The sequence below is a fragment of the Rhopilema esculentum genome, chromosome 7, assembly GCF_057945365.1.
Source record: "Rhopilema esculentum isolate cy_ngs chromosome 7, ASM5794536v1, whole genome shotgun sequence".
Lineage (NCBI taxonomy): Eukaryota > Metazoa > Cnidaria > Scyphozoa > Rhizostomeae > Rhizostomatidae > Rhopilema > Rhopilema esculentum.
In genome coordinates this window covers 1,306,108-1,324,963 of record NC_142821.1, presented here as the reverse complement: position 1 = coordinate 1,324,963, position 18,856 = coordinate 1,306,108, and the positions used below count along the sequence as shown (strand labels likewise).

Sequence of the window (18,856 nt, the reverse complement as noted above, 5' to 3'; positions counted from 1 at the left end):
CAATATGTATTACAATTAGCAACACAGATTTTAATCATAACCCATGGGCTCCGACACAGGTTGAAAAATTGGGGTCCAAGGAAACATTTAGCACCCACAACAACATATTTTTGAAAAAGCTTTATTTTTTTGCAAAAAAGTGGGAGCATGCCCCCGGCCCCCTTTCTTCGTCGTAGGTCCTGTAACCAGTTTGGCACACATTCAGCGCTCAATTCAAGTTAAACTTTCACATTGAAGTTGTCAAGCAGCTCCCAAAAAGTCTGATGCCAATGTTAGACCGAAAAATTATTTTGCTTCAAATAAAAAATTTTGCAGTTGAATAATTAAAGAATGTTTAGGTAAAGATTGGTTGCAGGTGTTTGATTTTAAAAACTGAAAGTAAAAAAAAATTTGGAAAGGAAAATTTTTTTAGAAGGGTCTGGTATTGGAATATTTCTGTAATATTAAATTGGTTATCGACTGAGGCACTTTGCTGGGATTACATCAAGGGATCCCATTTATCGTTTGTTATGTATCAGGCACAATATAATAATGCACCAACAACTTTATTGTGAATTGTAAAGGGAATCATAGGCCCTTTTGATCGAAAAAATCTCAAATCAAGGCAGGACCATATTGGCTGTAGCAGTGGGTGAACTGTGCCCATCTACAATTCCTGCCAAAAGTACTTGGAACACCCAGCAATTTACGCTGCATTTGATATCTTTCATTCCTTTCATGAAAAAAGTTACTACTTCCGCCCCCTTCCCCCTGAAACAATGTTGATGATTTAATGAAAGATCATAAAAGAAGCGCAAAAGAAAGACTTTTGGCAGGCATTGTAGGTGCAGTAGTTTGGATAAAATTGAGGAAATTTTTCTACTTTTTGTAGAATTTCATCTTTAGCCCCCAGCAATGTTACTTCTATTGCATCCCTGAATTAGGGCTGAAAGTCTCTCTTCATTGATCATGCTCTGCTCTGGTAATGTCGTTGTCGTATTGTCTGGCAATGTTGTTACGGTAGTTTCTCAAGGTCAACCTCGGAACAATTCTTCTGATCTTTCAAAGTAGGATTGAATTTCCTTTACTGCTGCTGTCTCAAAAGGTAAACGCAAATACGCAATATATGACCAAACAAACAACCGCCATCCACCGTTCAGGATATCTATTGAAATTGGTTGTTCGTCGCATCTTTTATACAAGAAATCTTGTTTGGGGTATTTTTTCTATATCTAGCTATTATAAGGCAAGACTGCTTTTACAAGTGCTCTCTAAAGCTTGACGCAAATTTTTTTGCTGACAGCCTCTTTCTTATCAGATGGGATTTCATGAATTCATGCCTAAAATTTAAATGTCTTTTCTTCTTAGTGTATCTTCTGTATCCCGAGCAAAGAGAAGAAGAATATAATTTTGTATTGATAAAAAAAATGACATGTTTTAAAATAATATTAGAAAATAAGGAGACATGTTTTCCGAACACGAATATGTAACAAAATTACATGATCCATGCCTAAATGAAACCTCGGGACGGTCCCGTATTTAGGCACGGTCCTGTGAGGACAATAAGCTTAGGTCATTAAAGGTAATGTGTCCATATATAGGACTGCGTATACCCAACTTGTCAAGCCATCCATCATAATAACGGCTTGCGATTGGTTAGTATTTTTGCGAAAAACTGCCCACGTGAAAAGCTAACCTCGCAGCAAGGTAGATAAACAGAAAGACCGTAATGGCTGGGACAATGACAAGAGCAATCACATGTTTCTGAAAACCCCGCAGAATCGCTTGCTTTAGCTGGACACATTACCTTTAAACAATCAAAATTGCTAATGGCGATTCATTTCTTGGCAGAGAATTTATTCTTCTCGCCGCTGAGACAAGAAAACTGGCGCGCAAGCGATTTGAATTTGACGGCAACTTTAGAAACTTAAAGATTAAATGAATTCGGTTAGATTATCAAAGAACACATGGTGACATTAACATGCTATTGAGAAAGGTTTTTATCGGCTTTTTATCGACATATTAAGAGCATCCTGACCTCTACATATGGCTTTATTCCCATTAGCTCAAAGAAGACTTTTCAAAAGATTTAGCCGGTTTCATCTATTTTGTGTAATCAGCGAAGTTCGCAATAATTGATCAATTATGGCATTCTGAAAAGATTTCTGAAGATGGTAATTGGCTTCCTCCCACCGCGATTCAAGGAGGTCTAGTGTCGGTAGTGTGGTCTTACAAATGGCATTTTGAAGGCGCCCTGGCGGGAAGGCTTAAAACAACTATAGGCATCATTGTGACAGACAATAGCCTCACATTGAATACTAAAGGCCTAGTAGGTAGCTAAAAAATCCTTCTTGAAAGGTTCTTAGCTTTACTTTGTCCGTCTCTTTTTGAAGTTTACATGAATCTCCTGTCTGTATAATTGAGCTTGAATTTCTCATGAGGCGTTCTGGACAATAGATAGTCCTATCAGGCTTATGATTGGTCACTTTAACATTAACATGTTGGTAGATATTGCATTAAGGTAAAGGCCATTGATAGCAAGATACCAGAATCAAGTTCCTAATGACAATTTCTTCTCTCCGAGATCTCTATATCTATGGTTCCCAAGAATATGCCTACCACGTTAATCCTGCCTCTTGCTGCTGGGATTTCAGGCATTGCATTGAAGGCGCATTCACTGCTCACAGCTTCAACCTTTGATTATAAAAGAATCTGGCATTTTTTTATTTTCTGTTCACGTTTTGATTTGCTCCGATGGGGTTCCTGTGGTCTTAACAAGTAAGGGGCAATATGTTTTAGAAAACAATGCACTTTTCAAAAAGTCCTAAAAATGTTATTTTTAGAACAGAGGCGATTCCCAAAAGTAAAGGGTATGTGTTTCTTGTGCACCCCACTTCCAGCGTCCCCAACTTCAGCTAAGGACGGCATGCTTGTACACAATTCAAGGTTTCTGGAGAGAAAAACTTCAATAAACCATGTGCTTATCTAATTATCCAAAGTAAAATCAATAATTCTCAGAGCGACTCATGGCACAACATATGACTGGCATGTTCAAACGAGGATATGGATATTGTGGATAAAGAAACCTGCTGTTTTCGGGAGACGAACTAAAATAACGCTATTGACTTTACATCGCATAATAAAGAGGTATAAAGAGGTGCAAGGTTGCTTTGAGATAGAGACTGTAAACCAAGCCAAACCGAGGCTGCAAAAGACGCTTGCTTTGAATTGATGCTCTATGTTTCGTAAATACCTAGCTCTGTGGATTCAATAGTAAATACATGTAAAAAGAATGCGACTCTAGCTCGCTAGGGCAGGTGTATTCAGATTGGTTTTGTAGGTGTCAATTATCTTCCCATATAAATCCTCTCCTTATAACAAGCAGGTAACGTGTTGTTGAACCTGCTGCCCTGCAAGTAAAAGACTGTGTTCCACGCTTACAATACAAGCCTGAGCAAATAACATATTCATTGCTGGTAGTCACAAGCAGCTAGCATAATGAATGCTTTTAGTGATAACACCCCCCGTCCGTGATAACTGCTGCCCCAATATTCAAACCAAGTTAAAAGGACAGTTTCGAATAGCTAGAAATCTAAGAAATGGTTTTTTTCAGCCGCCAAAGACGCTAGTTTAAAACTCTGGTGGTAAAAAGAGCTCTTATATGAAGCTGGTAGAAGTGACATTAAGTATAAAAGATATGCCTGATCGCTTCAACGTGCAGTTTCTTTGAGGTCTTTGTCTCGAATTATACCACAGGGATACAGATAGTCGCCTCGCAAGTCTTATCAGAGACTCAAATGCACTTTTTATCACTTTCAATGTTCTCAAATAAACCCAACTCAGCTTTATGTTCCCTGTTTAGATTCTTTCTTCATTGAAGACAATTGTGAGAATAACTAAATTGTTATCGTGTGAAATTGGTTGGGGTGGCTGATCGGTGGCTGCGATACTGAGTTACTTAGGTAAAAACATTCAGGATATAAAAGAGGTGGCCGGCTGCTTGGCTCTAAAATTAATTGTTTTTAACGGTTAAGCCACGTCTGAACTGTGCGCGCGTGGTAATTAGCGCGTCCACATGAATAGGAGCCTGTTTTAATCAAAGCCTTCGAATGGCGAAAAGTGTGAACCAACGTTTTCAATAGATGAAATACTATAAAAGAGCATGCTATTTGTTGCCATCGCAACGCACATGTGCACGTATCTTACATTTTTCAATACGAGGCGGTATCTATGTGTCATAAAGAAAGCAGGGGGAGCGTTCCCTTTCCATGACCCACGGTGAAAATGACTGATACATGGTTTTATTCTTCCTTCGTTGTAAAGTATCGTGAACGACTGCCATTAAGAGCAATGATCATGGTTTCTGCGACCGAAGCCGTTCTTCCACAACGAGGAGCTTGCCAATCTCGATTTCAATTTTTTCAATAATTGGAGCCTTATTTACTTTGCATTCAGAACTGGAACTTTCCGTCGTAACTCCCAGTAAAGCATGAAAGTATCCTTTGAAGCTGCACTCTACACGCAGTTACTAGATATTCGGAACGCAGCAAATGATCGATGGGATATGACTCTGAGACCAATGGCGTGTGTGCACCTGCTGCCATTGAGAAAAATTTTTGAAATAGTACGCATCGTGTTTAAATATTAAAGCATTCTCCTGAGTCACTTCTGATCAATGCGCTGCAATTCAATAAGCTAGGGGGTATCGCTTGCAAAACCGAAGCTATATTTAAATGACAGGTTTATAGGTTTGCTGCGATAAATTTTAAAGATCAGTGGCTAAAATCTATTATCTTTTAGAAATGTTTGACATTTGATAGAGTGTAGCAACCTTTACTGAAAGAAACCAGAGAAAGAATACCAGTACAGAAGCTTCTTTGATTGAGTGAAGGAGGCAATGAAGCCACACCTCCGAGTCAGGGAAACATCACGGCCCCACGGCCACTGGCCGGAGGAAGGTTGTAGAAACAAAAAGAAATCTAGGATGACCGAGGGTGACCAAATATTTGAAAACGAAGGGGGCTTCAAAATATGAAAATATGGTATGATTTTTTTGGCCGGATGAAGGTTGAAAACGTTTCTGGACACTGCCACACCTATGATTTTCCCATCCATATCAACTGCAACGATTGCGCCATTACTCTTGCAATCGTTATTAAATTACCTACTTTTGAATGATAAGAACATTGCCACCCTGATTTTTATATTCTTCGGGGTCCAATAAAATATTTCTCAAATTCTTTTAATCAGATTTTCAAGTCAACTGCTCTTTTTCCCAAATTTTCTATTGACAAAGTAGCTACATCTAAGCATGCTGGCACTTTCTTGCAAAACTTATCATATGATGAAGACAACATTCTTTATATACTTTAACTCGCATCAAATAATTTTCTTCCTCGCAAGAATCAAATGCTTTAGGTCTTAAAAAAGCTTCTTTCAGATATTGAGAATGCACACACTCTGGATTTTAGTGTCTCATTATAATTGCAAACAGACTAATAAGCGAAAAGAATTGGATTAAGTCAAAATGGTAGGCCTTATCACCTATATTGCAAAAATCTTTTTTTTGTCGTCGTGCAGGTTCCCATTTTTATTTTTGTTCCCAAGGAAAAACGAATCACTATTCGGTATTCAAATGAAGGAAGAAATATTTATTTCAGATTCGTTTAAAGTCTTTTGTCGATCCATTCAAATTTCCACTGAATTTTGCCTTTTCTTTGATTTTCTAAAACTACCTAACACGATATTAATTTAGAAATCCTGGTTATGATTTTCAAGTAGGGGGTACAGGGAAAACTGATTGACTATAAAATTTTATCACGCTAAATGAGAAAAAACAAATCTTACTCTGTGATTTGAGATGAAGCTTTAATTTTTGACTTCAAATCAAAATTTCTCTCGTGATTCGAAATTTTGACTACCCCAGGTCTCGGTCAGTCCGGCGTTACAAAACTGCAAACTAAGTTTGAATTAATGGTTTCGGAAATGAAATGGGGATTATTTGTAAGAATATCATACGTACCTGGCAGAAATTCTTTTATACTTTCTAATTTATTAGCAAAATCAAAACAATTCGCAAGACAGGGCAAAGAAGATCAATATATAGAAGTTAGTGCTCAATCAATCTCATTGTGCTCAATTGACGCTGCGTGGGCGAAACCAGAGGATTCTAACAACGTTGCCCCCTGAGACAATAAAGAGAAATTGCGCATGCGTGTAAGATTAAAGTCCTCTGATCGTGCTTAGGCCTTGGAAGATGAAGTGTTGGTGAGGGGTGTTGAGGGCGGTAGAACGATCCTCCTCCTTGCACGCAAACTGGACCATCCTGCACCGCACAGAGTAGAGCAACTGGTAGTGGATCACACCGTGATGTTGTTCAGCTGTCGCTTCTTGCATTGCTGCTCATTCTAATTTGCCATGGCTCTCTGCAAAACTCGTGTTGTACTCCACCATCCTATAACTATGCCGGGCAAGGATTCCTCCCAACCTCATCATAACTTGTTTCCCGAGCAAGCCAAACACCACGACCATGAAATCGCACGCAAAAATGTCGAGGCAGATAAACCCATCGGTTATGGAGCGTTTGGAGTTGTTTGGTAAGCCGTTTAAATATAAGATTGAGAGTTTTCGAGAATTTTTTAATTTGTAAAGGAAGCCGCTCAACTGCCGTTCTGCCTCCCTATTTTCTCAGTTTTGTAAACACCTACCGATTTCTGTCCATTAAATCATTCCAGTCATTGCGTTTTATCATAAATACACTGAATTAACTGTTTTATTTTATCACTGAGAAAATGTACCTGTAGAACATACAAAGTTAGAGGTTGGGGAGATGGGATGTTCTTTGTTTTGGTTTTTGAGACCATTGACTTCATGTTGGTGTTACAGTATGAAAGCAGGGCTTTCAGTACCCTTTGTGTAGATTTTCCCAGTATTCAAGTCTGAAAATGTTGAAGTGTATTACCAAAAAATATTTGTTTCGGTTAGAATGTCGCAAGGGGCGTCTTTCAAGGACCTGTCTGAAGCAGGAAACGGCAGACTTCGCTTTTGCGCCGACTTCCCATGAAAATTACAACTTTTGCGATAAGGGTTTCTAATGAATTGGTTCTATTTCAGGGCTGTTACAGATCCAAGGAGTGGCAAGAGAGTCGCGTTAAAGAAAATGCCAAATGTTTTCCAGAACATTGTTTCAAGCAAGCGTGTCTACCGTGAACTCAGAATGCTTTGTTTCTTCAAACACGAAAATGTAAGTTCGTACCTTGCTATTTTCCTTGCTATGAAAACTACGGATATAAATTTTAACAATGGTTTTAGCAATTTATTATCTATCAAAAAGTTTTAGGGGTTGAATCACAACTTCCCGACCGGTTAAACAAATTTGATGGGGTTTGGTTTGGTGTTTACAAGGAAGCGTCCTGTCGTTTGTCTTGGTGTTATGGGAAGCAGTCATTACACGCTATCCCTTCCGCAATTGGAGGGAGATTCGTCGGGGTAGAACAGATTTTCAATATTTAAGGACAATCTTTGATACTTACTGGACAAACGTTTTAGCGATTTGAAATTCTGAACTGAATCATTACTGCTATTCACCCTCTCGTGTCGTACTTTCATGAACAACGACCTTATGCCGCTTGGTCATTTCGTTTATCGGAGCTTTTTAACAAACTATAAACCTAGTATATTTCATAAACAAAACATCAACTCATTTTCAGGTTGTGAAAGCATTGGATATCTTGCAACCCGACCCAATCGATATCTTCCACGAACTGTATCCTTCTCATGTGTATAAGAATGAGTACATTATGTTTTAATCTACTTTTACGAATTTTCGTGATCTCGTGACGGTACTCAAGACAGGTGAATCTCTAATCAACATACATGTGCATTTTGTCCGTTTAAATAAAGTAACCTTTAATTTCACCAGTTCAGAATGGTAATTGCGTCAATCAAAGCTCGATTATTAGGGCCGGTAGTTACGCAAGGGCTTGGCTTTATTTGATACAGACAACTTTAACTATGTTTTGATTTTAACAAAAAACTTCATTAGTTGCAAACTATTTCTATGCAAAGTTTTTCCGCTCTGTGACTTGATGGTTTTCATGGTTAAAGTCTTCTTTTGCCACATCAGAAAATTTCTCACGTCCATTAGAGACGGCTGCTTACGAAATGCGCTAATCTTTATCAATAATATTGTCCCTCTACCACCTGGTGTTCATGTTAAAAAACTGTTTCATATCAAGCATTAAATGTTGTTTGGCTTGTATTACCGTATGATGATATTAGAGGGATCCTTTGTTAATATGCTCCTTTTAAAAATAATTCTAGGCAGACATAGGTCCTTGATTTTCTTTGGTAAGAAACCTCCTCGTTCAATTTTTGATACATTAACTATTTTCTTAGCAGTAATGTTAATCCTTTGTCAATATTAGATATATCTGATAGATGAAAGTTATTTACTGGCCAAACAGCTAAAATGCTGCCATCAACATAACCACTAAGCCTCTGAATAAAAAATAGGTCTTGTCAAATTTGAATTTGTTAGAATATTGATTCTTAGGTATAGTCCAAAAAGTTTTCTTTCAAAAAAAGTTTAGGACATTCACACAATACAGTAGACTCTGCTTGCAGTCACTCTGCTCATGTAAATTTAAACCCAAAAATGCCAAACTATTATATTTAGCTCTGCTTACAGTCACACTTCATTTACAGTTGCAAGTTTTCAAGCAAAATTTGGTGTGACCATAATTGGAGTCTGCTGTGTTTTGTATGACTTTAAAGGAAAAAAATTATATTTATCGATAAGCATGACTCCTTTCACAGATCAAAGTAGAGCATACAATCTTATTTTGAACTTTTTTGGCACTGCTTTTCTGTAATAGGAAGAAGTTGTGCAATAATTTTTGAAAAAGACATGCTGGTTCATGAATGGAAGCTATCCTGTTTGAATGAAAACATGTTTTCTATTCAAGTAATCAGAATATTTGATTAGGTGAACAATGCTGCCAGGATTCATACTGTAATGTTGAAGAGGACACAAATCCAGTTTTTGGCATCCAAGGAATGTCAAAGTGGCTGCCTTTGATTTTTATCTGAATAAGATTAATTTAAAAAAGCTTCTCTTTGTACTGAGATACCAAATTTTTTGTAATTAAGTATGCTGTGTGGGAAATTTTAAGGAGTTAACAACTGGTATCACCCAGGTTAAATTTTAATAGTTCTACTGCGTCAGAATTATTTTTCTCCTGCTTTTGTAACCTGTTATTACAAAAGGAAGTTAGATTGCATGATAGGAATCTTAGGGTTCTTTGTGAGCTGTTAGGAAATGTACTTAAATCATTACGCCCTGGTTCTATCCTGTTAGCCCTTATAACAAGGTGATAAGATATTCTGATCCACTTGCTAAGTATGAAACACCCAACACAAAGCTTTAGAATACTGTTGATGTATTTTTATTGTTTAGCCAGTTCAATTGTTTTAGGGAATCACAATTAAATTTCTAAAGGTTCCTAGTAGAACAGCAGGGCTTGATCTAACAACATAAAGCAAAATGATGTCATTACGCAACTTAGGTTGAAATATTTCTGACTCTGTTGTGTTTTCATTTGAAATCAGATATTTTTATAGCAATTGTGTAATTCAAAACAGTTCCATTCAAATACTTTTTGTTTCCTTTCAAGTCATTCTTTCGATTTTGAGCTGTTGTACTAATGGGTCTAATTTACAGGCCATTAGTATTCATTTGGAATCAAATATAGCACTTGAAAATATATAGTGCAATAAAATTTAATTGCTTGCTTTTGAAGTATTATTCAAAAAACCAATAAAGCTGGAGGCAATCAGGAAATTGTGCCTGAGTTTTTTAGTGAAAAAGTAATATGAAATAAGTGCTTCCTACAGGTATTTCTCTCTAGAATTTTTAATTTAAATGATCACCAATTGCCTATTTAATGTAATTTGAAATTCAATGAGATGTATAAGGTATGGGCTCTTAATTGAATTTTAGAGAAGCAAGTTTCACTGACAGCATCCTCTAAAATTTTTAATAATGCAAAGCAATGTAGAATAGCAGCCCACCTAAGGTAGTTCTCTATTGTAGGAACCTGTAGGCCAAAAAGGGGCAATTAAAACCACATTCAAAATCACCTTGATTGACCTAGTTTCTAAGGAGGCTATTATTTAAATAGTGTTTCAATTTTAGAAGTTTTGCGCTACAATTTAGAGGTGTTTCACTTTCTATTGTCAGAGTAGATATCAGTATTGCATCGCAAAAATGGAATTGGAAATGCAAAAAAGCATGTCTTGAAGTTTAAATATATTGACATAAAATACAACATTAAATTGGAATTAAAGACAATTGAATAGAACCTAAACTATAATTTTAAAAGATACTAAATTGATAAGAACCTCCTGCTGAGGCTCAACTGAAATTCCACTGTGTAACTTATTAGCAACTCATAATTGGAGAAAACCAACACTGGCAAATTGTGTATTTGAATAAAATCAATTGAAATTGCTGCAAATCCATTCAAAATATCACACTTGAAAATTGTTATAAGTGCATTGAAATATTATAAATTGGCAGGTGATCAAAGTTCTCTCCAGATATATGGATGAAGGAAAGACAATATATGTGACTTCTTTTATACTATGCAATTTAAATCATTGTTCATTAACAAGGATGTTATGTGGCAAGGGCTGCCCTTGATTACCCAGAGAAAGAGCTAGGAAGCATTACAATTAGAAAACCTATAAAGTCACTCTATTATCAGACAATCCATACTAACTCCAACCTCAAAAGAAACTACAGTTGACTCTGCTTATATTCACTCTGGTTTACTACCCGCTACAGTCACATAAAATTTAGAACCTAATTGGCAAAGCTATCCAATTTACCTCAATTTACAGTCACACCCTGTTTACAGTCACCAATTTTAATGCAATGTTTGGTGCAACTATAACCAAAGTTTACTATACTATTTATGTTCATTTCATTACAATTTTAGTACTTTACTTTACACATGTATAGTTGATTTTAGTACTTTACTTTACACATGTATAGTTGATTTTAGTACTTTACTTTACTCATGTATAGTTAATAAAACTCTTAAAACCTTTTGAAAGAAGGACTATCATGTACCAAAAGCAATACAACCCTGGACTTAAAAAACCCCTCTTAAGATTCTAAAGGCCCAACTCTATTGCATATTTGACCTTGACTCATTTGAAGATATGTCATTACTGAACTCCTGCAGTCAGACCTGCATAAGATTATTGTCTCACCTCAACCATTAACATCAGACCATGTAAAAGTGTTCCTGTACCAAATATTAAGAGGTAAGTTGTTTTGAGTTTATGTTATTGGATCTTTTCATTTTGGGCTGTCCTGGTACAGGTTTGGGCAGGACATGTCACTGAACAGTTAGACTTAGACTTCTGTAAACATGTTTTTAGAGATTATATGGTCTTAAGATCTTTAGTGGCACAGAGTCAGACTTTTTACTGTAAAATGTATAGTTTAACATGCCAGTAGTTTATGAGATTCAAAGGAGAATGCACAGAATCCTTTGCTGAAGATTCATAAGTTTCATATAAATTTTTCTTATGTGTTTTATCAGATATTGTTAGCTTTTGTATTCATTTTTAAAGATTTTCTACTCTTTCTACTGAATACCAATTTATAAATGAAACTTTAGAGATAAATAATGACATCTAGGAATTAAAGAGAAGTTAAAGATGCTTTTTGCAAATAATTGATGGTAAAAACGTTTGAAAGCAAGCAGATAACTAAGGCTTTCGAATGTCGTATTGATGATACATCAAATTGAATGCAGCCAGTTGAAAGCGACCCTTATTTTAAACCTTCATTTGTACATACATAATAGATATGTACTCTGTTTTATCATATTCAAGGATAGCTTATAGGATTTCAATTAATCCCAAAGACATCCACACACTCAACCATCTGCTGTCCCTAGATAATCTTATGCAAGTTATTAGAGTAAACATCGTTGCCAGTGAAAATGCTCCAACTGCTATTATCTTTTATCTTGATTGCCATAACAGTTATTCATCAATTTAGACCACAAAATTGAAATGACTCTAGCTGTGCTGATCACAGTTATTAATAGTGTAAGTTTGCATCTCATAAAATTTCAGAATCAATTCCACCAGCAAAGCCTCCTTGAAAAATTTTGTTGAGAAATTGTTACATTTCGTATTCAAAAGAATTTGTGCCTCCCTGCCAACCTCTTTTTCTAACTTTCCCCCTTAGCTCCTAATACAAGCATACTTATGTTTGATTTAGCTCCCTTAGTTCCTAATACAAGCCTAAGACTTTTTCTATGTTTGTATTGCTCATGTTCCGTAGTTGGTATTTTTGTTGAAAAGCAGTTATTGAAATATCTCAGTTTCAAAGGTATTCATTACGCAATTTGCAAAAGCAAGAAGCTGTGACCAAATAAAAATATTATAGTAATACATGTTTCCAGATAGTTTGGCCTTATAGAAACAGTATCAGATTTGTATGAGAAAGTTTATACCTATCTTTTTCAGGCTTGAAATACCTCCATTCTGCTGGGATACTCCATCGTGACATAAAGCCAGGCAATCTGCTGGTTAACAGCAACTGTCAACTTAAGGTAAAACTTGGATCTTTTTATCTGTTTAGGAATGCAAAAAGATTATGCTGATACTTCAAGCATTTACCACAAGAGCAATATTAGGCCCTAAAGGTGCTAATTGAATTCTCAAAAAGGTGTCTCTATAGAAAGTGGCTGAATAGGGCTTTTAGGGTATTTAAGCAAAGTTGGGGGGCAGGCAGCACTTTATCAGAATTGTTACTACTGTGATAAAGGGCTAGGGGTCATTTTATATAGTTAGTTAACCTTTGAATAGAAGGAAAGACTCCTGTACATCAGTGGAGGGATGGTCCGGGAGATGTGATGCAAGTCAACCACTGAGCAAAGTATCATGTGTTCCATGTATGATCATTTGCTGTCTTTTGAAGAACTAATGCCAAGGTAAAAGAGATTTAACAAGAAGTTGTGTTTTAAATTTGCCATTTCTTTACGTGATTGAAAAGCTAGGTTGCTATTATTTTTGTAGATATGTGACTTCGGGCTAGCCAGGTGTGAAGAGCTTGATAAAAGCAGGGAAATGACACAAGAGGTATGTCTGCTGCCACTGATAACTCTTAAAGCTTTCATTAATGTTATTTTTATAACGTTGCTGTTAAAATTTCACGGTTTTGCAATTGTTGTAGTAGATGATTAGGTGGATAATATAAGCAGAGCTGTTAATGGGCTTCAAATTGAATGCGTAGACAGAAAATTTGAGGGAAGCAGTGAGACATAAAAACAAAAGAAGAATAAATAGACAAAAAGAGAGGAAATAGTTTAAGGAGGGAATATTACGAGAATGAAATAGAACTTTGCACAACAATTCGAGAAAGAGTTTTCTTTCACGGTGTTTATGGTCTAGTTTCCATAAGATGCAAGTAATTAGTTCTTAGAAACAGTCATGCAGCTGATTTCTTATGTAGGAAAAAATGACGTTTTAAAATGCAAAATCTCTCCTTGGTATTTGCTGAAATTTGCCATTAATACAAGTCTCCATGAGCTCTTCTGTTTCTAAGCAGTTTAAAATTTTCCCATATCTTGAATAGGTTGTAACTCAGTATTACAGAGCCCCTGAGTTACTCACTGGATCTACATATCATTCTTATGGGGGTAAGTATTTTTGGCCACAAGGCATTTTATAATATTTCTTTACCTTTCGTTACGTTACCTTAATCGTTACCTTCAGTTAGTATTTAAATCTCTGAAGGTTTTGTTATAAAGCTCGTTAATAAAGATCTCTATTTTGAAGCTATTCGCAAGATGCTAGATAAAAATAGGATGAACGTTTTTGCATGCTAATTGTCTTTGTTTTTCTTACAGTGGATCTGTGGTCGGTTGGGTGTATTTTCGCCGAGTTGTTAGGTCGCAAAATTTTGTTTCAAGCACAGAGCCCTATACAGCAGCTGAACCAAACGATAGACCTTCTTGGTACTCCACATCCAAGTGACATCAGAGCTGCAGGTGCCAGTGATGGAGCATTCAAATACATAATGTCTCAGGCATTCAAACCGCCTGCAATGCATCGTCTGTATAACTTGTCAAGCCTTGCCACGCACGAAGCAGTGCATTTGCTATGTAGAATGCTTGTTTTTAACCCTGACATGCGCATCTCTGCAACGGATGCCTTGTCGCACCCTTACCTCGATGAAGGCCGGCTAAGATACCACACTTGTATGTGTACATGCTGCCATAATACCCCGAATGGACGGCAGTATTGTGGAGGTAAGTTTGCTTTCGTGAACTGTTATTCGGGTTTAAGTTTCAAATAAAACACAAACATCTGTTTTGTTGTAACTTATTGGTTGTACAGGCAGTCTACAATTTATAAATTTTAATCCTAGCTATTTTTTGTTATCATCCATTTAAATGTCCGATCGTCTCTAAATATTAGCTATTTTATAGCCTCTTCAAATTTTGTTTGACAGCTTTACAGAAGCAGTTTCAAACATAAGGTTTCTTTCAGATTCACTACAAAAACATGCATTTCCTAATGTTTATTCGGATTTAATTTAATTAACTGTGCTAGCACCTGCTTGTAACTGAATATACATCAAAGCTGGCACACCTAATGTTGATGGCTCTCAAAAGATGCTAAATCATCTTTTATGCTGCCACATTTAAGCATTTTGTTGAGGGGCCTTCTTTGTTGACGCCGTAAAAGCTCTTTCGTGTTTACAACTGTCTTTTGTTATTCACTTTAATTGCACTTTCTTCCAGCTGCCCAGACACTGAGCCTTGTCTCTCAATTTAAATGAACTTTTTCAGTTTCGCAAAGATCTACAACCTTCTTGTGCTTGTAAAGCAGCTCATGTTATGCTACAATTTATATCTAAAAAACTCATCAGTTTGGCTCTAAGAGATTTAGAAAGATTTCAAATTTAAAATTTTTAGCCTTAGACTTGTGTCGATGTATTGCTGATGGTCTGTTTGCTTAACTTTTCAGCAAATGCCGTTATGGTGATTTCTTAAAATCCTCTTTCGATGGCCCACATTCGATTTGATATACGCCAGTCTTTTTATCATCAAACTTTTGATAACCAAAATATCGTTTTTTCAGATCTTGAGCCAATATGCCCTATCCCGTACGACCTTACATATGAAGATGGTCTCCACTCGGTAAAAAGTGTTAAGGAACACATTTTTAGATTCATAATCGATCATCATCGCAAGTCCGGAACTGTCCCACTTTGCCTGAACATGTCATCTCCTGTATATAAAACTTTTCAAAGGTAGGTCTTGCTTTCCTTGCGATTATGCTTGTTTTTTGGAAAGGAAGAATGTTATTCTTCTTTCTGAGTACCTTACTTCCTCTATAGAGAATTTTATCCCATTCTATATCTGGTTGCGTGGCATTTTATCACATTCTGGCGTGTTTTCCCTTCAATCGCTTTAAATTAATGTAAGTTTTTTTATTGCGTACAGATCAATATTCGCATAGCCGTTGAAGACATAAGAGCTGGGAGGGCTGCATTCGCCCTAATCAGGCAAATTTATCACATTTAAATCTCTTGTCGAGCGGTTCTATCTCAATGGAGCGATAATATTCGGGCAAAATCCATACGAAGCCCCCCTCCATAAACATTTAGCATCCTCTACGCCCATGAATATTTTCGTCTTTCAAAATATCTCTTATGTACGAATTGTTAGCCAAAATTTTCACCAATCACTGACATCAATAGATTAAGCAGCTTTTTTCATACTGCTGTATTTTATTTGAAATTTATCGATATGTTTTGTGTTTCCTTTCCAGCTCATCCGTCGCGCCACAGCCTGACATCGCTGAATCGCCTCGGCTTTGGTAGCTAGTCTGTTTTCTGTTTATAATTAACTGAACGCTCATCAAATTTTTGAATCGAAGATTTGTAAATATATTATTAATCTATTTCTAAATCAACATTTATTTGTTTTGGCAGTTCAAAAACTGCAAATACTTTGTTTTGCTTAGCAAGATGTAACTTCATTACAGTGCCAGCCACAAGCACACAAGATTCAAGCGCTTTTCCATATACCCTTCCTAACTTGTATTCGTTTCTTATTTTCCAGTATAAAAGAAATAAGCACCATTTGCAAATTTCTTAGAAATATTGATCAAGAGAACTAAATTTCACCAACGCATGGCCAAAAATATTTTCTTCAATCAGTTCCCTTAACAATCACTGGCGGTCTTTTGCTCATAACAAAATAAATTTTACCATCTGTCTTCGTAAATTTTTTTTAAAGAGTATATATTTGAGAACTTTTCGACACTTTTTCCTTAAAAGAATTTAAAGCCTGCCAGCCTTGGAATAGAGTTATTGGCCTTAGAAGGTGATTTCCTTTTCAATAGCAATTAAAAAATTTCTTTCTCGAAGCTTTTTTCATCTAAAGAGACGCTGGTATCAAAATCCACAATTTATTTTTTTTAACAAAAAGTTGTGAGTTTTGTTTAGATATTTCTCACTGTTAGTGGTGCAAAATACAATCGCTGTACGAGCGAAGTTGGCGATTTGTAAAAAAGTTGGTGTGATTTCTTAAGAATTTGCTGTTAAATATTAATTATTAACCAAAGAATTTCGTCTCGGTCCAGCCTTGTTATCGAGTTTGAATAAGTTGAATCGCCTATTTTTGCCAAAAATTGTGTAATTCTTTTGCTTTTTTAATAATCAAACGAACAAATCATCAGCTGTTTCTTAGGATTCCTTTTTACTCATGAAACAAAGATGGTTTTATCGAACTTTTCTCACAATTTAAGCCTTAATCAGCCTAAAGCCAATCCAAGGTCGTGAATAAATCAGATATACGTCAAATTTTTGCCAACCTTGCCATGTTTAACTAAAATGCTTGTTTCTAGTGTGCTTAATGCAGCATTGGTTTGAAAACTTGTAGATCATCTATTGATGCTAGTAGATTGATTTATTGATTGTTTGATATGATGGCTTGATTTCATGGGAGCAAGTTTTGGAGAAGTTGGATTCCATTGGGATTATCTGGTAATTTTGGTTGTTAGCAACGACAGTTATCGTGTTTTTGTCTGTAGTTGTCATGTCAGATGATCTTCTTGTTTGTCGACATCATGATCACAATCACCATAGTCATTGGTAGTATCATCTTCATTATCAACCACCAATCATTATTCACCAATCGTAAATCATTATAAATCATTGCAATCATCACCGTTATCATCAAACATCACCACTTGTGATTGTGATTGACTTATACTTACAGTTGTTGTATCACTGTATTACTGCCGTCAGATAGTCCTTTAGTTGATGCATGCTTTTTCAAGCCAAGACTTTTGGACATCCCTTCTGAAATGTATTGTTTAACATTGCAAAATTTCACAGACAAACACGGTAGCTGAATATTGTTAACGATGGGTAGTTTTAGGATTTAGTGACCAGAATAATCAATTTGGAAAATGCACATCATATTGTCGTATGTTTGTTTATATAAAGTTTGTTAACATTAATTAAGTAATCATTAATCTGATGCAGGCACGTGACTTTGGGCCAATTATTCCAACGTTTGACTTGTCCCAAATTTGAAAAACGATAATGATTTTTGTAGGTGACACAGCCCCCTTTTCTTCCTCTTTAATTGTTGTTTCCTAGGAATATTCTTTTATCCAAGTATTATATTTCTCCCTTAAAAGTATGTACTTTTAACCGATGACCTTTAAAGGAAAACGGTTTGTTGTTTAAAACCTGTTCGTTACAAGACACTAATGCACTAGGCACTTTGATTTCAAGAGGGAAGGTGATTGCAACGTTCGGTAAACTTATTGTCTTGATAAGTAGCTAAAATCATTCTTGGAGCCTGGATTTTTAATTGCCTTATGAATACACAAACGTGAATTAGGATTTCGTCCTACCAATGGCCAACCATACCGCTTTTTGTAAATCTTTATGTCTCATAATTCCATAGGACGCTGCAGAAATGGCAGAAATCAGCGACTAGATTAACTATGTTTATTTAGCACTGTTATCAATTTTTAAATCTTAATAATAATTTTCACCCTTAAATGCTTCCTTGTAAGCAAAACAATTATCTCATTTTGCAATACAGTTTTCATGGATCAATTGTTGAACCATAAACGAAATTATCTTGATCCATTCAGTCGCCAGATATAGCATTTGCTCGCTTCTTTTCCAAAATATTGTCTAGCCTAACTGACTCTGGATTGGTATCCTCTAACCAAATGCCCATAAAATCGACTTTAGGCTAATGCCGTTCTAGACAGCGTCCACGTAATTTCGCTGCAATTTTGATTTGAATTTTAGGCAGGCAAGACTAGGGGTGTCAAAAGAGCCCAGTTAAGAATCTATTGTAAGCTTTTAGAAATCAATGGAAAATATGGTTCATATAGCCTGTTAATTGTGTTCCATTTACAATCATCACTGATAATCAATAGTTTATATTTATTCCTGTATGTAACTATTTAATGTTTTTTTACAACATAAGCTACGTTGATAACTGTAAATTGAGATGTAAAGTCAATTAAACTTATTTCAAAATGGAAAATTGCGTCAAAAAAATTTTTGTACATATTTGAAAGTTTAAGATATCTTAGTTGTTGTATTACTATGATTTTTGTAGTTTAACTTTTTATTTCTCCTTCTTAAATCCTGTAGTGTTTATTATGAATTTGGAATTTGACCTGTGTTTCTCTCTGAGGTCTATCCTGTGAAATTTATGTGGAGGTCCAGTCGTAGGAGCTAGGTTCATTGCTTGTGCAGGGCCCCCAAACTAAGGGGCCGGGGTTCACGGCCCTCCATTTTCCTATA

The 18,856-nt window shown here is 36.0% G+C and overlaps 1 protein-coding gene across 1 annotated transcript; it reads left to right on the top strand.

Annotated features, from left to right (window-relative positions):
- The first annotated feature begins 6,202 nt into the window (after positions 1-6,202).
- Positions 6,203-18,728, top strand: LOC135683570 (serine/threonine-protein kinase NLK). The gene is made up of 10 exons (XM_065198869.2): positions 6,203-6,575; positions 7,093-7,222; positions 7,689-7,744; positions 11,204-11,310; positions 12,529-12,614; positions 13,081-13,143; positions 13,640-13,703; positions 13,914-14,315; positions 15,151-15,322; positions 15,844-18,728. Exons 1-10 carry the CDS (start codon positions 6,397-6,399, stop codon positions 15,893-15,895), a joined length of 1,311 nt encoding a protein of 436 aa, XP_065054941.2. The 5' UTR covers positions 6,203-6,396; the 3' UTR covers positions 15,896-18,728.
- The last annotated feature ends 128 nt before the right edge of the window (positions 18,729-18,856 follow it).